General features: G+C 42.2%; 1 protein-coding gene across 1 annotated transcript in view; it reads right to left on the reverse strand.

The window, feature by feature from the left end:
- The window catches only part of C8A (complement C8 alpha chain), a 68555-nt gene that overhangs the window by 7229 nt on the left and 42941 nt on the right, over nucleotides 1-18385 (reverse strand). Inside the window, exons 8-9 of the mRNA XM_065928955.1 lie at nucleotides 2799-2930; nucleotides 1506-1663 (exon numbers count right to left, since the gene is read on the reverse strand). Of these exons, the coding sequence (XP_065785027.1) occupies nucleotides 1506-1663; nucleotides 2799-2930 (290 nt within the window). The remainder of the gene's footprint in view (nucleotides 1-1505; nucleotides 1664-2798; nucleotides 2931-18385) is intronic.

Below are 18385 nucleotides of genomic sequence, written 5' to 3' on the forward strand. Positions count from 1 at the left end.
CCTTGGAAGTTTTGCTCAAAGCAAACAAAGAGATTACCTCTTGCCCATGAAAGTTGATATGTTACTCCTGATATCAATTTTACAGTTTTGCCCAAATCACTAATGGCTTGATGATAGCAATTTTCAGGCCCTAGGTGAATTACAGGTGCGTGAAAATGGTCCCTTATTTATTGGAGAAGAAATGAAATCAAGGTTAATCTATCTGACCTCTTTCTTCATAGAAAAGAGGTTGTTGTAATAGATTTTTAGGTTTAAGTGTTTGTATATATTTTAAAGAGAAGGAATGTGTCCACACCTGGAATTTTTAACTATATATAGAAAATGAGCAAAGGTCAGGAAAAATGGGCAAGAAAGCAACAATATTTTACTTAAAAACCCAAAATGCAACTCTCATTTTCTAATGGCCTACATCTTCTTCACCCTAAACTCAAGTTCTCTCTCCCAAAAGACAGTATTGGGTTTTCTTGCATATGAATTGAATAGTGTGATGATACTGGTAGAACAATTCACTTGCTTTATAGTTTGAATACAACTTTACTTCCTTTGTGGGGTTAGAGATTTAAGGCAAGCTTTCTCAATTTTGGCACTGTTAGCACCAGCAGCCAGCTGTGTCCTTGCTGTGGGGGCTGCCCTGTGCATTGGCGGGGAGTTTAGCAGCCTCCCTGTCTTCTGGCCCCTAGATGCCAATAGCATCTTCTCAGTTGTTACAATCAAAAATGTCTTCAGATATTGCCCAATGTCTCCTGGGGGAGAAAAATTGACCCTACTGGCTGAGAACCATGGCTTTAAGGAAGGTGCTAGAATAGAGGGAAGAGAGAACTGGACATAAAATCCAAAGGTCTTGGATCCAGGTACTTACACGTATGGGCTCTGTGACTCTAAATGATTCCCTTGATGACTTGGAACCTCAGTTTCCTTATCTTTTCAATGGGGGAAATCTTATCTGTGCCAGAGGTCAATGTGATTAGATCATTTAGAGCAGTGACAGCAGTCTATAGCTTGAAATCACACTAAGCTCACAGCTTGTTTTTGTATGGCCTTTGAGCTAAGAATGACTTTAACATTTTTACAAGATTGGAGAAAAAAAGAACTTGTATGAAAGAGACTGTATATAGCCTAGAAACCTAAAGTATTTACTATCTGCTCTTTACAGAAAAAAGTTTGCCAACCTCCGAATTAACAGATATGATTTTTAAAGTCTTTTATGTATAAATGTGAATAGTGCTTTTTTTTATAAGGTGGCCTACTCCTGAAGAAATTCTAGGATTACTAGTGTAACACTAGACTGTAACCAGATAGTAAGCTTGTGACCCCAGCTCTCCTGTGGCTTGCACATAGAGTCACGCATCCCTGTAGTCAGGCTTGGGTAAGGCCGCCAGTTCAGCGTGCCGTTACATTTAATCTTGTTTTTTGATGGACTCATAATAAGAAATATAAAATGATCTGGTCTGCTTCACTTTCATTCCTTGTGGACCTAGAGTTTCTTCAACTGCGAAAAGACTTACCTCAAAATCAATAACAGCAGGATTATACTTTAATGACCTTCCCCAGGAACGGTACGTAATGATGCTGCTGTCTTGCGTCAAGCCACCTCCCCAGCCAGAGCTGCCACCGCGCACCAGAGAAATGAGTTCTTCCACCCCCATGGCCTTCTTGTTGTCAGCTACCATCGAGAGAATAGTCACGTTAGCCCATTTCCTTAGATGCCAAAGGACCAGTTAGCAATCTCCACTAAATGAGATTTGGAACAGAGTTTAAGTGCTCTCCCTAGAGCCATCTCCCAGTCTTCTACCTTGCTCAGTTAACTAGCAGGACAAGGCAGAAAAGAAGCACCAACACTTGGAAATTGACTCATCCTTTGGATTAGAGCAGGCCCTGGGAAGATAGCTCAACCCAACATGGAGGAGGGAGAAGATGGAAAAATGGATAATGATCGATTCATTCATGTATTCGTTTACATGTCAAATGTTGGCTTGGTGCTTTCTATATGCCAAATAGCTTCAACCAAATATTATAGGTGCTATAACTGCTTTCTCAGAAGGGGTTCAGAGAAAGATGTGGGCAGATCTACAGTAGGAGTGGGGAGGTGGTCAGGTAAAAAGTCAGTTACCTAGAAGAATGGATAAATCTTGCCAGGTAAATGGAGGAAGGAGGGAAAGGCAACTGAGAGAAACATTTAACTTAAGACCCTGAGACATGAGTAGCCCAGTGCAATGGAAGTAACTTGAACCTCATCTACTCATCCATCTATTATAAACTATTTCAGCATCCTTGCATCTTGTATGTCTTCCACCTGGGAAAAATGACTCAATACATGTTGAATGAATGAATGAATGCAAGAGCATGTATAGTGACCTGTGCAGATGTTATAAAATATTCTTGCACAATTTTTCTCTAATACTTATTCTTTGAACTTGGACTTGGTGACCACATTTTTCTCTCTCATCAAACTTGTGTCCTTCCTCTGAGCTGTACCTGATGGGACTTGATCTCAACCATTAACTTTCCAGATCCTGTCTGCACATGCCTTTCCTCCCAGCTCTTACTCAAATCTTTGTCTGGTGCTTGAAATCTAGGAGGTTGTATAATAGGAAGTCAGGCATTTCTAAGGTGATCTCAGCCCATGTTGGGATTCAAAATAGGGTCACTACAGGTCATTGGTTTGGGATATTCAGCAGATACACAGTGTGACCATCGACTGAAATGGAATCAATTGGAAAGGAGAACATATATGCTCCGATTATGTGTCCAAGGGTGACTCTGGCTTCTTTTGGGGGAAGCCCATTATTAATACTTGCTTAGTTTGCCATCTCCAGATTTTTCACAGGGTGCTACTGATAAACGTCCTCCAATTTGTGCCTCCTCTATATACGCATACTCAATGCCCAAAAAGACTCCAAAGCATCTGTTGATTTCACTGCGGGTAACACCTGCAACAGGAAGCAGAGAAACACAGAATGCTGAGACACGAAAGACAGTGAATATGTACAACCAGCTCATAATAGTAGTTCATAGCTCACCAGCTCACAGAAGTAAAAACTAGCTTCTATTTTAGAGTCTAAGAGATCTGGGTTGAAATCCCTGTTCTTTAACTCAGTTTCAGGGTTTTCTTCTCTATGGTCCCAATGCAGATAATCTTGAAATAAGAAGGAATATGGATTGCACACACTAGTTGGTCAAAAGTACTTTTTCTTTTCCTTTGCACATTCTCCACGGGGCCTCCTGGAGATGGCGATTCTGTCTTATCCATCTCCTTTACCCCTACACCTGGTGCAGTGCCTGGCCCATGATTGGCACCAATCTTGCATATGTTGCCCCTTCCTCTCTCCTTTTTCACTGTCATTCTGAAGTCCACACAAGCCCAATTCAACTACTATTTCTTCTGTGAAGCACTTTTGATTCAGAACATTTCTCCCTTTCTTCAGAGATAGCCATGTGCCTTGTTTGGGCCTGAATGATCATTTGTGTCCCAATTCTTTTTGCCCAGGTCCTATTTGCACCTCAGAGAGGCTAGGTATTGTCAGAAGTTTGATAGATCTCCATGGGGAGGCTGCCTGACTTCTGACCCCATGAGAACCATGAGACCCACATTAGCTGTCTCTGTCTATATCTGAGGAGCTGCTGAGGAATCTGCATTTTGCAAATGAAGAACATAATTCTCAAAGGAATGATGTCATTTTGCCCCAAATCCCACAGCCTGTAGGTGAACAGATGGGGGTTTCCAACCCTTGGTCAACTGGCAAGATAAGGCTAGAAGAGCAGACTGGAGCAAAATATTGACCATTGTACAGAGTTCAACTTCCTCTGTAGCTAAAGTCTTCTGAAGGCTGTGACCTGGAGTTTGTACTTTCAGCACATCGTTACTTTTCACTGAAACTATAAATAATTACAACCAGTCACTGTATTATCCTGACAACCACAAAGGAAAAATCATTTAGGTTGTAATTCAGTTAAGCTAAAATTAGATTCAATATTTTCAAGGGAGTTTTGGGCAGCAAGTTTACTTGCTGGCATTCCCATGAAACTAAACTCTATGAGGTCAAGCACTGACATCTTATTTACCACTCTGTCGGTCTGCTATGGAGGAGGATCTCAGTAAATACTCTTAGGATAAATGATTGATGAATGAAAATGAATGCCAAGAGTTGTTTGGTAACAGCTTCTGATGGAAAGAATCTTAGAAGTCAGGAATCATGAATTGAAATCCCAGTCACTTAGATGAATGGACAAAGAAATTACTATATATAGAATAATTATATACATGTTATATAATTAATAATGATCAAATAGTTTTATTTAATAATTACAACATATATATAATAATTACAATTCTATAAATTATAAGTTATATACTTACATATAAATAATGTATGATACATAATTATATATATTAAATAGTGTATATAATTATAATATATACTATATGTAATTATTATATATTAAAAATTATATACATATGTATACACTCTATATAGCCCACATATGTGTGTGTGTATATATATATACACACACACCCTATAGGTATATCCCATATAAAGAGATCCTACCTTAAAATGCAAAGAAATCCTGCCATTTAGGACAATGTGGATGAAACTGGAGGACATTACACTAAATGAAATAAGTCATACGCAAAGAGAAAAAAAACTTTACGATTGTGCTTATACATGAACTCTACAAAAGTCACATATATAGAAGCAGAGAGTAGAATGGTGGTTTCCCAGGACAAGGAGGTGGCTGGGAAAAGGGGAGATGCTGCACAAGGTTGCAGTTGTGTTGGAGAAATAAACCTAGAGAGCTAATATACAGCCTGGCGACTCTAGTTAATAATACTGTATTGAAAGCTGGAAATTTGCAAAGGGAGTAGATTGCAAGTACTCTTATCACACACACAGCTGACTAGCGAGGAGAATATATGTTAATTCGCTTGAGTGTAATAATCATTTCATTATATATATATATATAAAATCATCATACTATATACTTTAAATATATACAAATTTTATTTTTTTTTAAAAGTGAAACAAAACACATCCCAGTCCCTGACACCTTGTATGAGCTTAGAAAAGGCCCCCAATCTCCCAGGGTCTCAGTTTCCCATTTATGGAGAGAAGTAGGTAGACTTGCTCTTCCCCAGGCCCCTCTTGGCTGGGGCCCTCTGACCCTCTGCACAGTGGTTTCTGAATAACTCTGAGCTGAGAGTTTCTGGGAGAAGTGATCCTTTAAGCACTAGCACTCAGCACCAAGCAAACGGCTTCCTCTGCCATTTCCATTCAAGTACTTTTAATTTTTAATGCACTACTAATTGAGGAAGATTTAGCATATTTAATTGTTTTGATTAAAAATTGCTTCAACAGTGATAAACAAAAGTGGATGAAAGGAATTCATGGGCAGAAGCCAGAGTGATTACTTAGGTGAGTGGTGGAGTGCTGCCGAATTAAAGTGACGGGACGGGCTGATTAGTGGGGGCTGGAGGGTGCCTGTGGAGTGATTATGCTCATGAAGGGCCTGCCGAAAGCTTGCCGGGCGCTGTCGGGGGAAGTGAATTCTACAGTGAGGCTTGATTGCAAAGAACTGCCTCCTGAGGACCCTGAAGGAGGGTTCCAGCCAGCAAGGGGAGGTCTGTGACTTAAGAACCACGCAGCATGAGGACTAAAAGTATCCTTAGTCACCTTCCTGACACATCTCACGTTTAGCTGTGACATGCTTGGTTCATAAAAATTAATTGTCTTTCCTAAGACCACATAGTTAAAAAGAACAGTGGAGCTGAGATTCAAACACATCTGTCCTGCTTAGAAGAATTAGTGGTCCTTTCACTAATTCCAGTTATTTCATCAGAATAAATTCTTCTGAAAATTTTAGTAAGCATCTACTATTACCATCCCAGGCATACTGTATGTTGGACAAGGTAGACACTGTGAGGATAAAACTGATAGAAATATGATGCCAAACTGAACAAGTAAGGTCCTGGCCTTGAGAAGCTAGCAGGTGTGGGCCATATAGTCAGTGAAGACTCACTTGGATCTGAGAGTTGCTCATTTCGATACACCAGGGCCAGAAGAGGAGTCTCTTGCCAGAAGTCATGGGGACTGCCAAGTCAGAGCTGTCTACAGAGGACCCATGGAAAACCAAGACCAGTAAGCTGGGGTAGGGGCCGGGGGAGGTCAAATGTGATGCCAAAATCCAGGACTTGAAGTTGGTATAGAAGCTAAGACACAAAACCAGAGTGACAGATGCAAAGAGCAGAGGAGGGGGGTGAGGGGAAGAGCAGAAATATGTCCAGCGCGATCGAGTAACGCTCGCCCAGATGGGCGCGTGGCATGTGTGGACAGACTATAGGACCAGGCAGCGCTCTGCCAGGGCTCCACCCCATTTCAGCAGCCTGACTCCTCAGATGTCAGCTCTGGACCAGATCAAACTGGCATTTGCTTTGGGCTTTTGAACTCAGTGAATTGGCGTTGATGTTTGCTGAACCTGGCTACATCGTGTGATCTTCTGGAGTGCTTATTAAAAACAGGTTCCAGGTCCCCACTTCTCTCGATTCGGATTCTGTATTTCAGAGTAATCAGCAAATGATATTTTAAACAAGTATCTCAGATGAAACCTATGCAGTGCATCTGGGATCGGATATTAAGTACCCTTGTCCTACAGAGAACCTCCGGTGACCTGTCACAGCGAGCTGGCATCCACACTGTCCTAGTTAATGCCTTAAATAAGGACCCAGAAGCCAAGCTCATTGTATCTACCCAGGCGGAAGAAACTAGAGAATGAACCAGGATCCAAAGAGCCCTCAAAAGGCTGATGAACAGACAGACCAAGCTCGAGAAATGAGAATCAGATTGGAAAGTTACAGGATCCTGTCCTGGAGATAAAATACCAAGTGCATGAGCACAGTAGGGAATAGAGTCAGCTTAGCACGAGAACCAGGGAAAAGGCCCAAGCGTTTTAGATAACTTCCAGCTCAGTAGGGCAGTGATGCCAAGTGAAAATTGTAATCAATACAGGAAAGGCAGGGATAACCTCATTCCTTCTGCACAGGTTAGAGAAACCCAGAACCTGGAGCCAAGTTGTGGGAGCCATACTTTTCAAAAGAAATAAGAAAATGAGACATTCACTTGACCCCACGCAGCCTTTGAAAAAAAAGGAAGTCCTGCGGTATGCAACAGCATGGCTGAACCCTGAGGTTGTTACTGCTAAGAAGCTGGTCACAGAAAGACCAGGACTGTGTGATTCTACTTAATGTGAAGTATGTAAAGTGGTCAAACTCACAGAAGCAGAGCACAGAATTGTGTTTGCAGGAGACAGGGGGAGGGGGTAATGAGGCAGAAACTCTCAGTTATCCCAGATGAATAAATTCTGGAGTTCCTATTGTACCACCCTGTCCTTAGAGTGAAGCATTCTGTATTGTATGCTAAAGCATTTGTTACAAGAGTAAATCTCATGTTAAGTGTTCTTACCACAATAAGATTAAAAAAAAAAAAAAAAGGAAGAAGAAGAAGTAGATGGGGAATGATTGGGTAAGAAGAAATTCAAAGCCAGGTCCTTTTGGGAATGGTTAAGGTGATGTGGGATGTTTATCGGACCGAAGAAGGAGCGATTTCTCTCTCAGAGAACTAGACTCAACTTCCCAGAGGGTTGTCTTAAGGAAAAGGAATTAATGGCTTGTTGGTGGGGCTAAAGGGCAAGAACTAGGACCGAAAGGGCAGATGCTACAGAGAGAGAGGTTGAGACTCAACATATATCGCTGCAGTGCTCAGAGGCCAAAGAGATCGTTGCTGCGTGAGGCAGTGAGCTCCCCACATCTGGAGGGTCCGAGGCAGAAGCTGGCTGTGTGCTTATGAGTGGAAGGGTTTGAAGTATAGACGAGTGGTCTTTTAAGAGCTCCTCTAAAGCCAAGATTCTGAAACTTTAAGAACATACCAGAACACTTGAGGAACACTTGGGATAACTTCGATATGCCCTTAATAATTTCTTATTGTGCCGGGCATCTGGGCAATAAAGAAGGTTAAGGGGAGTGTTTGCTCGCAGGACGCTTATAGCCAGGTGTAGAGACATGGACAGATAAGCTGAGTTCTTGTGCTGTGTGGTGAGGACTTTGAAAGAAGGCAACAAATGCATAGGCATAAAAGGAAGGGTACTAGAGGCAAGTGTGAAAGGAGGAGGAGGGATTAACCAAATTGTGAGGAGGACGTTGAGAGCACAGGGTAGGCACGAGGAGGCCTGGGGACCCCAGCAGCAAGATTTGGCTCAGAGAGGCCAAGATGGTCTAAACTCAAGAGTGGAAGAAAGGGAGATGCAGATCAGTCTAGGAAGTCCCGGGAGACCCATAGGGTCCTCCACACTCCCATCTGGTCCCCAAAGGAGCTGTTATGACCCCAGGGAGGCCAGGAGCCTGGGAGATGCGTCTCCAGCCCCCATGCCTGCTCCTTGTTTTCCACCTGGTCTGGGCCGTATGCAGGTGTGAGGGCTCTCCGCACACGTCCGTGGAGATGCTGCATCCACACGGCTCTGAGGCAGAACCAGGCAGCCTGACTTCTGAGGTGCCAGAAGCAGCAAGTCTCTGTCATTCCTCAGATGAAAAGCATCGGGTGGAAAGCAGCAGGTGTGATGCATTATTTATCTCTATGCAACAAACAGATGCCACTCAGGTGGCTGTGATTTATGTGCTGTGTTGCTTTGTTACATTGGTTGCGCCCAAAGACAGCCTCAGAAAGGAAAGGAAGAATCGTATAGTCTATTTCATGCTGTAACATTGGAAAAGATGATTGTTTAGTGTGTGGCTGGGTGAGCCGGGAAGTGTTGGCTAACTTGCTTGCCCCTTCTGCGCTTCTGTGTGTCCATTAAAATGCATGCTTCTTCCCAACTACCTGAGAATGAGAGTACCAGTAACTGTGCCCTGACACGTGCTGTTCCCTGTAAAAGTCCCCTTACTTCCTTCACTGAGTTCCTCCCACTCAGCTCCAGGAAGCTTTCCCTTACTCCCAAAGGCCCTGTGTCTATGTCCTCACGGCATCCCTATGTGTCCGTCATGGTATCCCCATGCCTCCCTATAGCACAGTATTTAGCACACTATGGTAATTATCAATTCCTTGATCTGTTTTTCCAATTATTATGCAAACTTACAATGTCATCTCTTAGGTTTTCAAGACTTAGCAAGTGACAGGCCCCAGAAGTGCCCAGGCATGTGCTAATTCCAACCTATCTAGACAATACCTCTAGAATGTTTCTTTGAGAGTCACTGATCCTCTTTTGGTTGCTGATACAAATTGCATCTTTTGTAATATCTCCTGTTTGATTGAGTTGGTATTTTATAAAGCTCTTTCATCAGCATTATCTTATCAGAGCCTCAAAACAATCTTATGGGACCAGGAGGCTTTGCTCTTTTTACAGGCAAACTAGGGTTGGAAAAGGCAGTAACTGTGGGGGTTAAGCATGTGAACTCAGGAGGCAGAGTTCTACCCATCACTGGGAGTGTGGCTTTGGGTGAATGACTGAACCTCTCTGTGCCTCATGTTGTCCATTTGAAAATGGATTCTTTACGTGAGTCTCTAAAAGCAGTGTCTGGTACAATTAAGTGTTCAACAAATTTTGTTATTTTTTGCTGTGGTTGTTAGGTAACTTGTCTTGGAAAAGATGATTGTTTAGTGTGTGGCTGGGTGAGCCGGGAAGTGTTGGCTAACTTGCTTGCCCCTTCTGCGCTTCTGTGTATCCATTAAACTATGGATACAAGTTTATGACTTGTATCCCAACTAACAAGCCCAAGAATCAGGGTTTGATGCAAGGTGTGCTATACCCAAACTCGGGGCCCACTCCATCTCATCAAGGCCATCTTATTCTGCAGGAAACATTCATCATGGGGCATGAGTAGCAGTGGCCTCACCAAGACTTTCATTCCATGACCCCTCATTCCTCAAAGCAGCACAGAAAAGGAATCCGTGCTTCCAATGGCTAATCTGGGGGCTGCGATCTCTTATACTCCCCTGCCTGATAAGAGGCTACCCTCAGAAACTCTGACCCATTAGATGACTGTGGTTATGACAAGAGGCTGGAGGATAGCTGAGGACCAGGCACTGAAGTGGAGACTGATCGAGCTGGAAATGTCCATGCACAGTGACTATCTGATCCTCTCCATATCATAGTTATCTATAGAATGGAGATTAGAACACTGTCTGTCTCACAGGGTTGTTCTAAGGGTTAAATGAGTTAATCCATGCCACGTACAATGCTTCAGATAGTTCCTGGCTTGAAAGTAGCCAAAATGGTCAAGAATTACTGCTATTGCTGCTGCCAGAAATGCCACACCATACACAGGCTGTGCTGTTGGTTCCTGATTCTGAACTGGAAAAATCAGAGGCTAAGGGAGGCTGAAGAGTTTATGAACACCAGTTTTCTTAATCAACTTCTCTCTGTGTTAGCTGTACTATAAACTGAGATGGAATGAATGAAGAAGATGGAACATCCACATTATGTGCTGGGCAAAAATTTTCCAGGCGTTATCTCGTTTAATATGCACAGATCATTCCACAGCAGGTACAGTTTTTCCCATTTTAGAGATGAGCAATTCAAGGCTTAGATGGTTTCAGCCACTTGCCCAAAATAATACAATAAGTAAATAGTAGATCAGGGATTGAACCAAGGTCTGTGTCCAAAGCCCATTTTCTCCTTGCCACATCACTTGGGGGAGAGGGAGCTGAGGGTGGCCCTGGGTGTAATTTTGACATCATCATCACCTTCCTTTTGGGCTGAGGCTGGTTTCAGTGGTAGAGGTGGAAAGTCAAAATCAGGATAAATTCAGGAGGATGGTGCTAAGGATCTCAATTCCATGTGCATGTAAATGACTTTAGGGGGGTGGGGAGAGAGCCAAGACACCAAAAGTCTGTCAGTCAATCAATACCATCCATCACTGTGAAGCCTGGTTGTCATGGTAACTGAGGATAAAGCCTGGAGCTTGTTAGAATCTAGTGCCTCTCTGTTCAGGATGATTGCTTGGTTAGCAAACACAGTGAAAGACCTTTTGGGCCAACCCAGATTACTTAGCCATAAGTACAAGACCCTTTGTGATCAGGTTCCTGCCCAGCTCACCATCCTCACTGTTCAATCCCACTTGGTCTCTGTAGGGATTCACCTCTGACTCTTCAGAGTGTAAGAGACGCTCCAGAGGATGCCAAGCATCTATGCCTTTCGATTCTGAACCAGCCCTGCTAGAAAGACACTGAGTCTCTAATGTGAATCAGTCTCAGCCCCTGGGCAAAATTCCAGGGACACATTCCAAGATGCACTATGGAAGCAGGTGGTTGTGATAGTGTGATATACATAGAGCTATGTCCTGGGTGCGTTGAAGTACCTAAGAGAGGCTCCCAACCCAGAGCTAGGGAGATGGAAGGACTGCCTGAAAAATTCTGTGTGAGCAGAGACTAAGGGTGAGTAAGCATTAGCCAGGCGATGAAGACTGAAGGAGGGGAGGGGAACAGAGTCCCAGGTGAAAGGAACAGCACCAAGGAGAAAGTGTGATTAAGTCAAGGGACCAGCAAGTAGCTCAGTACAACAAAGATCCAGAGTGAGCTGTGGGCTGGAGGGCTGAGTGCATGCTCCCTTGTCCCAGGGCAGGGACCCTCCTGTCTCAATGTTCATCTTTGCATGGCCCCAGCAGCTTGCTATTCTGTAACTTGTCATCCTCTCTGGCTCCCTGGAGGCCAACATTGACTACATTTCCAGGTTACTGATACATCATCACTCCTCCTGCAATAACCGAAACACTGGGTTGTTCTCCTGTATGCACTGGCTTCGGGGGCAAGCCCTCCACAAAGTCTGGCCTTGGGGTGAGTCACTTGTCTTCTGTTGCTCACTCTTACCCCTTGCTGCTTCAGCCACTCCCATGCAGCTCTCTCCTCTTACAAAGATCCAGCTAGCATATGGGATGGGGAGGGAGGTGGGAGGGGGGTTCAAGATGGGGAACACATGTAAATCCATGGCTGATTCATGTCAATGTATGGCAAAAACCACTACAATATTGTAAAGTAATTAGCCTCCAACTAATAAAAATAAAGAAAAAGAAAGATCCAGCTATATGCTCCACCAGGCATGCTCCTACTCCAACTAACTTCAGAAGATCAGGTCTGAGTGTCTCTGTAGTCTAGAAGATGGGAGGGGAAGAAAGGATGGGTTGCTTCCCCCTTTGTACTTCTACTGAACTTATTTCTATTCAAGCACTTACCATAGTGTATTACTCTTAGCCCCCAACTGACTACATATTTCTCCAGGGTGGAGATCTATGTGTTTTACCCCATATCTCTGGAAATCATGGGTTCTCTCTGAATATTTACTAGATGAGTAGACAGATTGCTGAATGGATGGAGATTGGTTTATGAGAAGAGTTTTCCTTGGAGATCGTTTCCTGTCTCTTAAAAAGGGAAAATTGCTCTGCTCAGAACCTCCCTGAAAGGGAATTATAAGCAAAAAATGGCAATAATATATAAATGTGATGGAATGTATGAAAAATTTGAGAAACTTAGATTACACGTCCATCTTCCCCAATTATTCCTCATATACAGCTTAACCATCTGGGCTACCTTTGTCCCATTCTAGTAAAGGAAAAGAAAATACATAGCTCAGATGTTCTCAGTCCCTGCTCAGACCCTTTAGGAATCCACCCCTGACTCTCCAGAGTGTAAGGAAAGCTCTGGAGGATGTCCAGGATTGGTGGGATTGGATACTGAATTACCCCAGCCAGAAAGACATTGAAGCTCTACCAGCGGTCAGCCTCTAACTCTGACAGACATCACTGATTGGACCACAGTACTTGCTGGCTGAGCCCTTATCTGGTGTCACAGTCCTCGACTCAACAGTCCCAGGAGCGTTTGCTATTAAAACTCCCTGCCACTGGTGGCTTAGATACATTTTATGGCCTACAGGTCTTTAAGGTTCACTTCTTTGCATGCCATTGGTGCCAGCGCACCATGCTTGTTCCTAGCTCTGTGAACGTACCTAAGCTTCAGAACAGACCTATTAGTAGCTGGTCAGTTTAACTGTTAACAATTCTGTGTTAGAATTCCCAGTCAAGATTCAAACTGACCTAATACTGCCCTTAGGAGTGAATATCGAGTATAATACAACTTTGTCTGCACGCATGCTAAGTGGCTTCGGTTGTGTTCAACTCTTCTGTGGCCCCATGGACTGGAGCCCACCAGGCTCCTCTGTCCATGGGATTCCCCAGGCAAAAATACTGGAGTAGGTTGCCATGCCCTCCTCCAGGGGATCTTCCCAACTCAAGGATAGAACCCGAGTTTCTTACATCTCCTGCATTGGCAGGGTTGTTCTTTACCACTAGTGCCACCTGGGAAGCCGATGCTACTCCCTTGGGTATTTTTAAAACCTCACTTAACCACTTTCAAAGTTGTCACAAGCAGTTTAATAGTTTTTAAAAAAGAAGATAAGCAAAATAAATATCCAGAGATACCACAGATGCACTGAACCAGGAATTAGAAATCCTCATTTCAAAGCTTACTTTGCTTCTAACCGGTGGTGTCACCTTGGATGTGTCATTTGTAAAATGGTGACAGCCATAAAATACAGCTCAAAGCATTGCCAGGAAGTTTAAATGGGACGAAATGCATGTAAGCACTCAGTATGCTGCCTGCCACAGAGTTAGAACTCAGTGATTACCTGTTTTTTCATTTTCATTTGGATAAGCTGTTTCATTACATGAGACTTCACACACCTATCTCAGCAGTTAATACTAACATCTGCCTCTAGATTTCCCCTTTGACTACCTTCCTGTGATGGTTAATTGCGTGGATCAATTTGACTGGGCCAGGGTGTCCAGATATTTGGTCAAACGTTATTCTGGGTGTTTCTGTGGGGGTGTTTTGGGATGAGATCAACAGTTAAATCAGTAGCTTGAGTAAAACAGATTGCTCTCCCTAAAGTGGGTGGGCCTCATTCAATTGGAAGTCCCGAATAGATAAAAAGAGAGGATTCTTCCTGCCTAATATTCCTTGGCATAAATCACAGCAAGATCCTCTGTGACCCATCTCCTAAAGTAATGGAAATAAAAGCAAAAGTGAACAAATGGGACCTAATTAAACTTAAAAGCTTTTGCACAGGGAAGAAAACTATAAACTAGGTGAAAAGACAACCCTCAGAATGGGAGAAAATAATAGTAGATGAAACAACTGACAAAGGATTAATCTCCTAAATATACAAGCAGCTCACGAAGCTCAATACCAGAGAAAGAAACAACCCAGTCAAAAGGTGGGCAGAAGACCTACATAGGCATTTTTCCAAAGAAGACATACAGATGGCTAATAAACACATGAAAAGATGCTTAACATCGCTCATTATTAAATAAATGCAGATCAAAACTGCAGTGAGGTATTACCTCACAAGGATCAGAATGGGCATCAACAAAAAAATCTACAAACAATAAATGCTGGAGGGGGTGTGGAGAAAAGGGAACCTTCTTTTACTGTTGTTGGAAGTGTAAATTGATACAGCTACTATGGAAAACAGTATGGATTCCTTTAAAAAAAAAAAAAAAACTAGGAGTAAAACTACCTTATGAGCCAACAATCTCATTACTGGGCGTATACCCTGAGGAAACCATAATTGAAAAAGACAGATGTATCCCAGTGGTCATCACAGCACTATTTACAATAGCTAGGAAATGGAAGCAACCTAGATGTCCATCGACAGATGAATGGATAAAGAAGTTGTGGTACATATATACAATGCACTATTACTCACCTATAAGAAGGAACACATTTGAGTCAGTTCTAATGAGGTACATGAACCTAGAGCCTGTTATACAGAGTGAAGTAAGTCAGAAAACAAATATTGTATATTAATACATACATATGGGATCTAGAAAGAGGGCATTGATGAACCTATTTGCAGGGCAATAAAGGAGACACAATCATAAGGAACAGACTTGTGGATACAGTCAGGGAAGGAGGGGTGGGACAAATTGAGAGAGTAGCATTGAATCATATGTATTACCATATTTAAAATAGATTGCCAGTGGGAATTTGCTCTATGATGCAAGAAGCTCTAATCTCCTGCTCTGTGACAACCTAGGGGAGTGGGATGGGGTGGAAGGTGGGAGGGAAGTTCAAGAGGGATATATGTATACCTATGGCTGACTCATGTTGATGTATGGCAGAAACCAACACATTATTGTAAAGTAATTATCCTCCAATTATAATTAAATAAACTCTTTTTAAAAGGGAGGATTCTTCCTGCCTAATTGCCTTGAACTGGAAAATTGGCTTTTTTCTTGCCTTTGGACTCAAATTAAAACATCAGCTCCTTCTGGGTCTCAAGCCTCCAACCTTCAAGTTGAGACTACACCATCAGCTCCCCTGATTCTTAGGCCTTTGAACTCAACCTGGAACTAAATCATCAACTCCCCTAAGTCCACAGCTTTCCAAATATGGATCTTGGGGCTTGTCAGGCTCTATCGTTGTGTGGGCCAATATTTTATAAGAACTCTCTTTACTTATATAAGTAAAGTATGTATTGGAGAACACTAACTAATATACTTCCTAGTGCCTTTGTTATGGCTAGTGATGATTTTTCCTTTATTTAAAGTGATTAGATGCATGGCTACAGTCAGCGGAGCATACTGGGGTAAGACAGTATGACTACCCCCAAAAGTAAGCAATACAGTTTACATCACGATCCAGCCCACTCACAGCCAGCTAAAATAAGTTGCAGCTCTTAACCATACTTTCTGTGATGCTCTCTGAGGCTTTCCTTCCTACTGAGTTCTGTTTCATTTTATTAAATGCTAGTCATGGCTCACTAAATTTCTCTTACAATCTGCTAGTGGGCTGTAGCCTATGGTTTAAAAAACCCTAGGTAAAACATCTCTGAGGCTTTATAGAATGTTTTTAATATCACAGTTCTTACATTGAACTTGGACTCCACCTGTAATAACAAGGCAAACTTGACCTTGCACAAGATATTTAACATTGTTGAGCTTCAGTTCTTCATTTGTAAATTGAGTGTTATAGTATGCTCTTCCCAGGTCTTTCTTGAGGATAAAATGAGATAGTGCATTTAAATGCCTAATTTAGTGTCTGCCATGTGATGAAATGCTCAGTGACTGTTAACCATTTTACCACTGCTGCTAGAGTCTAAGCCCTTGGAATATAGTATCAGAATGAATGACAGAGTGTGAAGAAATGGGGAGGGGGTGATGGGAGGTTAATACTTGGACAAGATAAAAACTCTAATTCAGAAAACCTTAATTCAATACTAATTGAACCATGTTGAACCAATTACTTGGGTTCTTTATACCTAAGCTTTCTCTATAGAATTGGGGAGAAAAATATTAATAAATTCATTATAAGCAATTATGAAAATCATCTTCAGTACCAGATATGAATGACTGTATTTTACCAACCTTAGGAGTTAATATATTAATTAGAATCAAATATTTTAAATATATATTGTTAGAACCAAGTATTACAGTTATTTCTAAGCACAGTGAATACAAAAATAAATTGTTGATTCACTATAGGTGGTAACCAATCTGGTTGACCCTATAATTAATCATCCCTGACTATAACCACATGATTATAACAGAGGAAACCCTGTTACCTGCTATATGAGATAATAGGATCCATGTTAGTGTCTAGATAGTGCTAACCATATTTTGTGTGCTTAATATATGTTTGTTGAATGAAAAGCTATTGAATAAATGAAGAGAAGGAAAGAAGATAAAGGAAAAGAATGTAAAACTGTAATTGACATCAACTTCAGTGAGATTTTTGTCATGTCCCTATGACTTTTTCTACCCAGTGTGTTAGGTAGTAGAGCAGTTGGCCCAAGGACTCTAGCTGGAGAGTGATGATCAGTGATGGGCTGAATGTACTGCATTTTCACTGAAAGGGTCATTTCCAGGGTCACTGTTATCTGGCATCCATCAAAGGGAGGCATGGTGGAACACAGGCACTGATTGAGCTTGTTAAGGCTTTGAAAGATAGTGATAAGAATTCAAAGTGACCTTGATCAATGGGAGGAGCAGTCCCTCCAAAATGGGATGAAGCTCTAGGGACAGAAATGAATGACCTTGATTTTAAAAAATGGCCAGGTAAGGGAAGGAGGCATGAATGCTAAGACTCCAAGTCTTATAGCAGAAGTGTTGGCCACTGCAGGCCAGGCATAATGATGTTTCTTCCACTTGAGCAATGTTTCAAAACTGACCAATTGCAGAGACCTATGAGATAGGTTGCCTTATTTTCCCCACATTAAAGATGTGAGGATAGTTAACATTGTAGAATTAACAACTGGAAAGCTGGGAGTAATGAATGTGGTAATAGTAACACCAACATTGTTGTTCAGTTGCTCAGTCATGCCTGACTCTTTGTGACTCCATGGACTGCAGCATGCCAGGCTTCCCTGACCTTCACTATTTCCTTGAGTTTGCCCAAACTCATGTCCATTGATTCAGTGATGCCATCCAACTATCTCATCCTCTGCCATCCCCTTCCCCTGCCCTCAATCTTTCCCGCATCAGGGTCTTTTCCAATGAGTTGGCTTTTTGCATCCAGTGGCCAAAGTATTGGAGCTTCAGTATCAGTCCTTCCAATGAATATTCAAGGTTGATTTCCTTTAGGATCGACTGGTTTGATCTCCTTGCTGTCCAAGGGACTCTCAAGAGTCTTCTCCAGCACCACAGTTCAAAAGCATCGATTCTTTGGTGCTCAGCCTTTTTTATTGTCCAGCTCTCACATCCATACATGACTACTGGAAAAACCACAGCTTTGACTAGACAGACATTTGTTGACAAAGTGATGTCTCTGCTTTGTAATATGCTGTCTAGGTTTGTCATAGCCTTTCTGCCAAGGAGCAAGAATCTTTTAATTTGATGGCTGCAGTCACCATCTTCAGTGATTTTGTAGTGCAAGAAAATAAAGTCTGTCACAATATACAGCCTTGACATACTCTTTTCCCAATTTGGAACCAGTCTGTTGCTCCATTTCTGGTTCTAACTGTTGCTTTTTGACCTGCATACAGATTTCTCAGGAGTCAGGTACGGTGATCTGGTGGTATTCCCATCTCTTTAAAAATTTTCCACAGTTTGTTGTGGTACACACAGTCAAAGGCTTTAGCATAGTCAGTGAAGCAGAATTAGATGTTTTTCTGGAATTCCCTTGCTTTTCCTATGATCCAACAGATATTGGCATTTTGATCTCTGGTTCTTCTGCCTTTTCTAAATCCAACTTGAACATCTGGAAGTTCTCAGTTCAAGTACTAGCTTGAAGGATTTTGAGCATTATCTTGCTAGCATGTGACATGAGCATAATTGTGTGGTAGTTTGAACATTCTTTGGCATTGCCTTTCTTTGGGATTGGAATGAAAACTGACCTTTTCCAGTCTTGTGGGC

Source organism: Muntiacus reevesi, chromosome 1, assembly GCF_963930625.1.
Source record: "Muntiacus reevesi chromosome 1, mMunRee1.1, whole genome shotgun sequence".
In the NCBI taxonomy this organism is placed as follows: Eukaryota; Metazoa; Chordata; class Mammalia; order Artiodactyla; family Cervidae; genus Muntiacus; species Muntiacus reevesi.